Raw genomic sequence first — 10,133 nt, 5'->3', positions numbered from 1 at the left:
CAGACCGGGGAGCCATGGAGTGCACGTTCGAAGGTAGTTTCGGAGGACCCCTACTGCTTTATTATGGTGCCCCAGCCTCCCCTGCCGGTTCCCGTCTGGGTTCTCACCTGGGGCGCAGGCCTGGAGGCTAGGGGACGGGAGGAGGAAAGACCCCTTCCTGAGCGACAGGGGTGCCATGTCCCTGCCCACTGAGGAAGTTGGAGGAGCACCCCCAACTGCACCCAAGGGAAGGTGTGCTTTGAGACCCGGCAGCCGGACCCGGGACGAGGGGGTGAGGGGAGAAGATGGCTTTCTGGGGTCCTGTGCTCCCCTGGGGCTGTGTCCGGAGGAAGCTGGGGGGCCACTTGTCCTTCCCTCTGTTAGGGGGTCTGGCCTGTTTTGTAGGCATCTCGGCCTCTCCGGGCTGACAGGGGGAGCCCTGGTTGTTAGTATTTTTTCAGGGCCTCAGTTCCCGGTCTATCAACGGGGCTCACAGGGACAGGGGTGAGGGAGGGAGGTCCTGCCCCCTAGAGTAGCCTGCACAACCCTGCAGGTCCAGAGTGTTCCTATTTGAGGACCCAGGAAGGCTGGCCTGCGCCCCCTCCATGACCCATGGCCCCAGGGAGGACCCCTCCTGAGTAACTTTCCTGCCGGGCACCTCCCAGCTGCCTTGTGGGTAGAGCCTCGGGCAGCCTGGCCAAAGAGTTTAATCTCTTCTGTTGTACAGATGAGGAAACAGCCCCACGGAGAGGAGGAGACCGGCTTCACTTCCAGCTGGTGGTGGGCAGGGCTGGGAGCTCAGGCTGGGGCTTGAGAGAGCACGGGCCCCGGGGTTGTGCTCCTGGGCCTGGAGAGCACTTTGCCCCAGTGGGTGGCCGCCCCGAGTGGGGTAGAGGGCCTTGAGGTGAGTCAGCCAGGCTGCTGGTGGCCAGCTGGGGCTGAGGCTGCGTGTTGCAGTCGGCCAGGAGGAAGGGGTCAGTGGAGGGGAAAGCCCTAAGTGCCTGGGCCTGGGCTCTGAGGCCACTTGGCAGAGGACAGGGCCTGGGCTCATGCCCGGGACACACAGAGACATGCCGCTGGCTCTGTGGTCAGCAGCCGGCTCAGCCCCAAGCCTCGCTCTGTCCACCGAGTAATGGGTCAGTGGTGTAGCTTCGTCCTCAGCTGCTTGGCCAGGCAGAGGTGACATGGTTGGCATCTAGAGACATGGACCTGAAGACCAGTGCGTGCTCTGGGGCTGCTTGTGGCCTTCTTTGAACCTCAGTGTCCCTTTTCATTTCTTCTTTAAAAAAGAATTATTTATGTAATTTTATTTATTATTATCATTTTTTCATTTGACCCAAGAGAGACAGAGAGAGAAAGAAAGGGAAAGTGAGAAAGCCAGCCGCCAGGTCTAGGACTCAAACCATGGTCAGCCATGTGGGAGTCCAGTGCCTTGACCATCATGCCACCTGCCGGCCCTTCAGTGTCCTCTTTCACCTCCAACGTGAGACCAGCACATCTGAGGCAGCCCGGGGCAGTGGCTGGTGGTTGGCGTTGGGGTCAGGTGGCATCTGGGCTCGGTGTTGTCTCAGTGCGGGAACAGAAGTAAGCACACCATTTCTCTGCTCTCTGGCTTTGTCCCTGCAGAACGGGGCCGATAGCACACCGCCCTCTCCAAGCGGGGGACCGGGGGGCCAGGGGGGCCAGGGTTCTAGCCTGTCCCATTGATGTAGGTGGCCCAGGGTGGGCCTGGCTCTTGGCCCATACCCACCCTAGTGATATGGCTACACACCTTTCGAGTCCTGTAGCAGGGATGAGGGCCCCTCTCCGACCTGGGGTCCTTGTCGGGGGACTCTCCTGTTTGCTGCTCCCTTTTGGGTCCTGTGCTGCCCCAGGGGCCTTGCAAGCTGGTCAGGCCCAGAGTGCCCACTTCAGAGCCTGAGCTCTCACCACCAGCCAGTCCCTGCCTGACCAGTGAGGACGTCCTTGGCCCACAGCGAACAGGCCTTCATGACACCAGGTCCCCAAGGATCCCATCATACCTGCAGGGCCTCGGGCCAACCCTGCTCTCCTGCTCCATTTCTTCCCCAGATAAGTTGGGAGCAGGGTGTCCCCCGTTCACCCCGAGGCAGTTCCCCCCTGCAGTGCCATGCCCCGCTAGGAGCTAGAAGGGAGAGACCGGGCCAGCCTCTGCCCTAGCCGCCTCCGCCCTCTGCAACTCAGTCCTGTCCCCCTCCCAGGGACTGGGCCTGCTGGTTCTGTGTGGCCTGTGCTCATGTCACTGAGAAATTGAGGCCCCGAGTGGGACCAAGGCAAGGCTGGACCTAGGCCTCTGGACCCCTTTTGATATGGGTGGGAGAGACTCCACCAGAGCCAGGTCCCAGGTGGAGTGTGATGGAGTGCGGGGAGGGCAAGGAGGCTGCTGGAAGGCTCGTCACCTGCTGGCCCGTGTCTGGAGCTAGCCTGAGCCCCCGTGCAGTGAGGCTGTGTGTGCGTGCAAGGACTTGGAGGTGCCCCATGAAGACATGGTGCCATCATTCACGCGAAGGTTCAGACTCGTCCCCGTTCCCCCGAGAGCCGCTGCCCGTGGGTCTGGGTGGTGGCCAGGAACAGCCTGGTGCGGTGTGGGCTCTCGGCACACACTGGCCACGTGGTGACTGCGTGTGGGTCTGTTCCTGTGGGTCGAGGGTGTGGGCGCTGTCCAGGCAGTACTGGCTAGTGGCGGGTGCGCAGGCTCAGAGGGGGCCATAGGGGCCCGACCTCCAGCTCCAGCTTGGCCCTGGCCTGGGCAAGCTCATGAGCCTCCAGGTTCCCGCGTCTCTGCTGTGGCCAGGGCTGTTTGGTGCCCTTGCAGCACCGGCCACTGCTCTGGCCACGTATCTAGAAGCTGGGCTCCTGGGGCGGCGCCCCTTCCACAGTGAGCCCTATGGCTGTGTGGGGCTGGGTGTGGAGCGCCCGATGCCCTGCGGGGCCACCCTCTTGCTGCGGAGGCTCACTGCCCCGTCCCCTTCCCACAGACATGCTGCAGCTCATCGACCACCAAGACAGCGCCTTCCCCGGCCTGTTCGACCCTCCCTACGCCGGTGCTGGAGCAGAGGGCACGGACCCGGCCAGCCCCGAAGCCAGCTCCTCAAATAGCCTGTCCCCACCACCTGCCACACTGGGCTGCCCTCTCGAGGGCTTCCTGGGGGGACCCAAGGCTGCACCTGCACCCTTGTCCCCTCCCCAGCCTGCCTCCACCCCCATGAAGATGTACCCCACTGTGCCCGCCCTTTCCCCTGGGCCTAGTGTCAAGGAAGAGCCAGTGCCACTGACCATCCTGCAGCCCCCTGCCCCACAGGCCCTGCCCGGGGTCCTCCTGCCCCAGAACTTTACTCCTGCCCCGCCGCAGTTTAGCTCCACCCCTGTGGTGGGCTACCCCAGCCCTCCTGGAGACTTCTCCACAGGTAAGGGGTAAGGTGGGGGTTGGAGGTGGGGTCTGCTGGGTCCTGGGCGTTAGAGATTGGGGCTCCACCGGCCGGCAGGCTGTGCTGCCGGTAGAGAGTGGGGCTCCCACCGACGGCAGGCACCGGGCTTGCCTGCCGTTGCTGGCGAGCGCCGCTCCATGCAGGCCTGGCTGGAAGCACGCGCAGCCCAGGGAGTGGCCGTCCAGAGAGGACTCGTCCATGGTGCCACGGAGAGGGGTGCACGTGGGCAGGGGCAGCCCGGCTGCAACCAGGCTTTGTTTCCACAGGGACCCCTCCCGGGACTCCCCAGCCACCACTGCCTGGCCTGCCACTGGCTTCCCCACCAGGGGTCCCACCCAGCTCCCTGCACACTCAGGTCCAGAGCGGGGCCCCCCAGCAGCTGCTGACCGCCACAGCTACCCCCACGGTGGCCCCTGGGACGACCACTGTGACCTCGCAGATCCAGCAGGTTCCGGTGAGGGGGTCTGGCCGGGCGGCGGGAGGCGGCCGCCCTGGCCCCGCTCAGCGCTGAAGACCCCGGCCTCTCTGTGCTAGGTCCTGCTGCAGCCACACTTCATCAAGGCCGACTCCCTGCTCCTGACCACCGTGAAGACGGATGTGGGGGCCACCGTGAAGACGGCGGGCATCAGCTCTCTGGCCCCCGGCACAGCTGTGCAGACCGGGCCCTTGCAGGTGGGGACACGGCCACCCGGGGCAGAAAGGCGCAGGGTCTGCGTGCATGCCCGCCTGGTAACCTATGGGCCCCGCAGACCCTGGTGAGCGGTGGGACCATCCTGGCCACAGTGCCTCTGGTTGTGGATGCCGACAAGCTGCCCATCAACCGGCTGTCCGCCGGCAGCAAGGCCCCAGGCTCGGCCCAGAGCCGTGGGGAGAAGCGCACGGCTCACAATGCCATCGAGAAGCGCTACCGCTCCTCCATCAACGACAAGATCGTCGAGCTCAAGGACCTGGTGGTGGGCACTGAGGCCAAGGTGTGAACAGAGGCACGGGCGGGCAGCCGGGGAGGGAGCTTGGGCCCAGCCAGCCTGTCCCCTCGGCAAAACGCCACGAGGGCCTGTGCAGTGGGGGAGGGGCTCTGCGAGGCACTGCAGAGCAGCGGGTGGGACAGACAGGCAGCAGTGCTCCCAGGAGAGGTCCCTTCTGGGGGGCCGGGACAGGTGGGTGCTCCCCGTGGTGACAGCGGACAGAGGTCAGTGGAGCAGGAGGGGAGTGGTGAGAGCTGTGAGTCTGAACGGGCGGCCAGGGAAGGCTAAGCTGATGGGTGTGTGCCCAAAGACCTGCAGTAGCGGGTCAGGGAGGCATGGCGCCGGCAGGGACGCGGCAGACGCTGCTGTGTGCACATCGCTCGTCTGGCCTTGTGCCGTCCCGGGACACAGGTGCCCCGGGGACAGCAGCCCAGGCAGAGGAATGCATGTGGAGGTCCTGCCGTGCCCCACCACGCCCCCTTGCTGGGCGCCTGCAGCTAGGCCTGACCTGCCACCTGCTCTCTCCCTCCCACCCCTGCAGCTGAATAAATCGGCCGTTTTGCGCAAGGCCATTGACTACATTCGCTTCCTGCAACACAGCAACCAGAAGCTCCGGCAGGAGAACCTGAGCCTGCGCACTGCTGCCCAGAGAAGCAGTGAGTGCTGACCCCCTGCCCACGCCCACCACCGACCCTGCCCCTGCCCCTGCCCCTGCCCCCGCCCCTGCCTCTGCACTTCACCCCCAGCCCGGCCCACCCCCATCCAGCCACTGACCCCTGCACGGCCCCCCGGCCTGACCCCTGCTCTCAGTCACTCTGGCCCTGCAATGGCCCTAGCCTCTCTTTCGGGCCTAACCCAGCCCTGTCTCAGCTTCTCCTGCCTCAGGACTAAGCCAACCCCTGGCATCCTCTCCAAGGCCATGAGCTCTGGCTTGGGCGGGCCACCCAGCCATCACGCCAGCTCTGCCCCTTTCGGCCCACAGAGTCTCTGAAGGACCTGGTGTCAGCCTGTGGCAGTGGAGGAAACACCGACGTGCCCATGGAGGGCGTGAAGCCTGAGGTGGACACGCTGACCCCACCACCCTCAGATGCTGGCTCGCCCTCCCAGAGCAGCCCCCTGTCCCTTGGCAGCAGGGGGAGCGGCTGCAGTGGCGGCAGCAGCGACTCGGAGCCTGACAGTCCAGTCTTCGAGGACAGCCAGGTCAGGCCCTGCAGTGCCATTCCTCCCACGCTCCTGGGATCCCCTCTGGGAGCCCGACTCCCCTGCCCCGCCCTGGGCTCCCAGCTCCATCCTCACCACCTGCCTCCTCTCCAGGTGAAACTGGAGCTGTCGCCCTCTCCGGGCAGCCGGGGCATGCTGGACCGCTCCCGCCTGGCCCTGTGTGTGCTCGTCTTCCTCTGTGTGTCCTGCAACCCCCTGGCCTCTCTGCTGGGTGGCCGGGGGCTCCCTGGCTCCTCGGGGTACTCTGGTGCCTACCATGGCCCTATGCGTAACACGCTGGGCACGGAGGGCAGAGGTAGGAATGGCCTGGCCCCCTGGGGCTCTGGGCTGGGGGTGCTGTGGGTCTGGGCCTCTGCTTTCCTGGGAGCCGTGCCCCAGCCCTGCCCTCTGCCCTCAGACAGCTCTGGCTGGGCGCCGTGGCTGCTGTCCCCGCTGGTCTGGCTGTCCAATGCACTGCTGGTGCTGGGCGCCTTGGCGCTCCTCTTTGTCTACGGCGAGCCGGTCACGCGGCCCCACTCAGGCCCCGCCGTGCACTTCTGGAGGCATCGTAAGCAGGCTGACCTGGACCTGGCCCGGGTAAGGGGCCAGCCCAGGGCGAACGGGCACAGGGACCTGGCGGCATCCAGATCCCAGGCGACACCCTCCTTCCTGCTCACACTACGCATCTGCCCCTCCTCCCCACTGTCACCCACCCTCATCCCGAGGAGCCCTGAGGGCGTGCTTTTCTGAGACGGGGAGGCACTCTGACCCACTTTTCTCATCTGGGAAACCCTCCTCCCAGGGGGACTTTGCCCAGGCTGCCCAGCAGCTGTGGCTGGCCCTGCGGGCCCTGGGCCGGCCCCTGCCCACTTCCCACCTGGACCTGGCCTGTAGCCTGCTCTGGAACCTCGTCCGCCACCTGCTGCAACGCCTCTGGGTGGGCCGCTGGCTGGCCGGCCGGGCGGGAGGCCTGCAGAGGGACTGTGCTCTGCAGGCGGATGCTCGCGCCAGCGCCCGGGACGCGGCCCTCGTCTACCATAAGCTGCACCAGCTGCACACCATGGGTACGGCTGGGTGTGGGTAAGCCCGAGGGGCCCCCTGCCGCCAGGACGCCAGCTCCAGCCTCACGCCCGCCTGCTTTCCAGGGAAGTATGCAGGCGGGCATCTTGCTGCCACTAACCTGGCTCTGAGTGCCCTGAACCTGGCCGAGTGTGCAGGGGACGCCGTGTCCGTGGCGACGCTGGCCGAGGTCTACGTGGCTGCTGCGCTGAGAGTCAAGACCAGTCTCCCACGGGCCCTGCATTTTCTGACAGTGAGTGAGGGCAGGTGGGGTGTGGGGTGAGGCTACACATCTCTGCAGCTCTCACTGGGGCCCCCCAGCCCTCCGGGGCCTGTTGAGCAGCTGGTTACCCCGCTGGTCCCTGCCAGAGCTGGGTCTGCACCCTGACTAGTCCGTGTGACAGCGCAGCTCCCTCCCCCACAGCGCTTCTTCCTGAGCAGCGCCCGCCAGGCCTGCCTGGCACAGAGTGGCTCCGTGCCTCTTGCCATGCAGTGGCTATGCCACCCCGTGGGCCACCGCTTCTTCGTGGATGGGGACTGGGCTGTGCGCAGCACCCCGCGGGAGAGCCTGTACAGCCTGGCCGGGAACCCAGGTACTCCTTCACCTACGCCCTCGCCCTCCCTCCTGTTCCATCCCTCAGCCCCATGTCCCTGGATGTCCCCACTCAGTCTGTCACCCCCCGCCAGTGGTAGTGGCTGTGGGTGCCGTGGAAAAGGGAGGGCTGCTAGTTAAGTGGGGAGGCCTTCCCATCCACCTGTGGGGAGTGCAGCTGGGCTGGACGGGGGCGGAGCCCACAAAGGCGTGGTCCCAGTAGGCTGCAGAGGCCAGCGCTGGTCTGTTTGTCCACCAGCTGCTGTCTGTCTTCGGCAGGGCCCTGGCCTCGGCTGTACAGGGGACCTGGGACCATGGAGAGGAAGAGCAGGCCTGTCCTCTCACCCGCTCCTTCCTTCCCACAGTGGACCCACTGGCTCAGGTGACCCAGCTGTTCCGTGAACATCTCTTGGAGAGAGCCCTGAGCTGTGTGGCCCGGCCAAGCCCCAGCCCAAGCCCTGGGTCAGCTGATGGGGACAGGTGAGTGTCCCTGGGCCTCACTGCACAGGGGGTCTGAGGAGGACCCACATGTGTGGGCAGAACCCGTGCTGCTGTCCCTCGTGTGTGTCCTCAGCTCCTCTCGCCCCACAGTCCAGTGGAAGATAGTTCCCCTTTGTAGATGGGGTCGGTGGGGGAGGTCAGTGCCCTCCCAGGATCCCGGGCCCTGCCGACCCTGCTGAAGCCAGCCCACGCCCTCCACAGGGAGTTCTCGGACGCCCTCGGGTACCTGCAGCTGCTGAACAGCTGTTCCGATGCTGCCGGGGCTCCTGCCTGCAGCTTCTCCGTCAGCTCCAGCATGGCCACCACCACCGGTGAGCCCCCGGGCTCGCCCACCTCCCACGAAGCCCCGGGTGCAGCCTGGCTGAGGGCTCAAGGGCCCCTCCTTCCTCTCAGGTACGGACCCAGTCGCCAAGTGGTGGGCCTCGCTGATGGCTGTGGTGGTCCACTGGCTGCAGCAGGACGAGGAGGCGGCCGAGCGCTTGTACCCGCTGGTGGAGCACCTGCCCCGGGCCCTGCAGGAGTCTGAGTGAGTGCCTGGCCTCATCTCCCTGCCCCAGTCCCCGGCTGTCCACAGCCCTCCCTGGCCCTCAGCAGTGGCCCTCCACCCGGCCTTAGGCAGAACCGAGGCAATGGGGCCAGGGGTTCGGTGAGGGGCCGCGGCCTGTCTGACTGGCACTCCTCCCTGGCCCTGACAGGAGACCCCTGCCCAGGGCAGCTCTGCACTCCTTCAAGGCTGCCCGGGCCCTGATGGGCCAGGGGAAGGCCGAGTCTGGTCCGGCCAGCCTGGCTCTCTGTGAGAAGGCCAGTGGGTACCTGCGGGACAGCCTGGCCACACCAGCGGGCAGCTCTATTGACAAGGTAAGGGGTGTAGCCAGGGACTGGCAGTGTGGGGGGCCACAGCTTTCTTCCCATGGAGAGGGGGCTTACCCTGAGCAGTGCAGGACCAGGGTCTGGCTGAGCCTTAAGGGGAGAGTGATGTCCCCTGGCCCAGCAGTGGGTGGGCACGGCCTGCAGGCCCTCTTTGGAAGTGGGCAGTGGCGTGGGGGCCTGGAGAGGCGGGCGGCCCCGCGGTGCATTGCTGTTGCATTGCACGTGTGTGGCGTGTGCAGTGCCTCGGCAGTGCAGCCCGGAGCTCGCCCAGGACCAGGGTCTGGCTGAGCCTTAAGGGGAGAGTGATGTCCCCTGGCCCAGCAGTGGGTGGGCACGGCCTGCAGGCCCTCTTTGGAAGTGGGCAGTGGCGTGGGGGCCTGGAGAGGCGGGCGGCCCCGCGGTGCATTGCTGTTGCATTGCACGTGTGTGGCGTGTGCAGTGCCTCGGCAGTGCAGCCCGGAGCTCGCCCCTGGCACCGTGGGCCCCCTGCCTGTCCCTCCGGAGCTGGAGCCCCTGTGACCCCGGCCTGCCTGCCACCCCCAGGCCATGCAGCTGCTCCTGTGTGACCTGCTTCTCGTGGTGTGGCGGCGGCAGCAGCCTCCGGCGGCGGCCCAGGTGACCCAGGGCACCGGTAGCGGGCCCCAGGCCTCGGCCCTGGAGCTGCGTGGCTTCCAGCGGGACTTGAGTGGCCTGAGACGTCTGGCGCAGAGTTTCCGGCCTGCCATGCACAGGGTGAGTGCCCAGTGGCTCCTCACCTCCCCATGCAGACATGGGGGCAGGGGGCGCTGGGCGGTGGGTGCTGTGCAGGGGGCGGGAGTGCAGAGCTGGGCCTGAGCCTCTGCTCTCTGGCCTCACCCCCAGGTGTTCCTGCATGAGGCCACCGCCAGGCTGATGGCAGGGGCCAGCCCCACACGGACACACCAGCTCCTGGACCGTAGTCTGAGGAGGCGGGCAGGTCCTGGAGGCAAAGGAGGTGAGTGAGCAGTGCCCCTGCAGGGGGTACCGATAGGTCCCGAGGGCAGCCGTGTGTGCGTGTGCGTGTGTGTGAGACAGAGCAAAGGACTTCGTGTGGGCACCTAATGGCCTCACCTCTCCTGACAAAGGTGGGGGTTGCTGTCATTTGCCAGTGCGGGGCTGTGTGATGGCGCATCACTGAGGCTGCGTCCTGTGGGACAGGCCTTGGGGGTGGGGGTTGTAGGCCATGTGAGTGCCGCGGGGATGGGCTGCGTGGGGAGTCACGGTGTGCCAGTGCTGGGAGGTAAGGGCGTGGCCTCTTGTGTCTGGGGGCGTGGCCTCTGGCGCACCACCCCGAGGGCGTGGCCCCGTCCAGGCCTCGCCTTTGACGCGGCCCCTGTACGCAGGCGCGGCGGTGGAACTGGAACCGCGGCCCACGCGGCGGGAGCACGCAGAGGCTCTGCTGCTGGCGTCGTGCTACCTGCCGCCTGGCTTCCTGTCGGCGCCGGGGCAGCGCGTGGGCATGCTGGCCGAAGCGGCGCGCACCCTCGACAAGCTCGGCGACCG

General features: G+C 66.6%; 1 protein-coding gene across 1 annotated transcript in view; it reads left to right on the top strand.

The window, feature by feature from the left end:
- Nucleotides 1-6: 6 nt before the first annotated feature.
- SREBF1 (sterol regulatory element binding transcription factor 1) overlaps nucleotides 7-10,133 on the top strand; it is a gene marked incomplete in the record, with an annotated part of 13,641 nt that continues 3,514 nt past the window's right edge. Inside the window, 19 exon segments of the mRNA XM_027765589.1 lie at nucleotides 7-33; nucleotides 2,976-3,404; nucleotides 3,692-3,879; nucleotides 3,960-4,097; nucleotides 4,175-4,396; nucleotides 4,932-5,046; nucleotides 5,373-5,590; nucleotides 5,705-5,906; nucleotides 6,009-6,187; nucleotides 6,393-6,654; nucleotides 6,736-6,902; nucleotides 7,074-7,242; nucleotides 7,607-7,721; nucleotides 7,944-8,053; nucleotides 8,136-8,268; nucleotides 8,438-8,600; nucleotides 9,156-9,344; nucleotides 9,474-9,585; nucleotides 9,974-10,133. Coding sequence (XP_027621390.1) covers nucleotides 15-33; nucleotides 2,976-3,404; nucleotides 3,692-3,879; nucleotides 3,960-4,097; nucleotides 4,175-4,396; nucleotides 4,932-5,046; nucleotides 5,373-5,590; nucleotides 5,705-5,906; nucleotides 6,009-6,187; nucleotides 6,393-6,654; nucleotides 6,736-6,902; nucleotides 7,074-7,242; nucleotides 7,607-7,721; nucleotides 7,944-8,053; nucleotides 8,136-8,268; nucleotides 8,438-8,600; nucleotides 9,156-9,344; nucleotides 9,474-9,585; nucleotides 9,974-10,133 — 3,290 coding nt within the window.

The sequence above is a fragment of the Tupaia chinensis genome, unplaced genomic scaffold (genome assembly GCF_000334495.1).
Source record: "Tupaia chinensis unplaced genomic scaffold, TupChi_1.0 Scaffold138725_1, whole genome shotgun sequence".
Taxonomy (NCBI): domain Eukaryota; kingdom Metazoa; phylum Chordata; class Mammalia; order Scandentia; family Tupaiidae; genus Tupaia; species Tupaia belangeri.
This window is presented reverse-complemented; position numbering and strand designations above follow the sequence as displayed.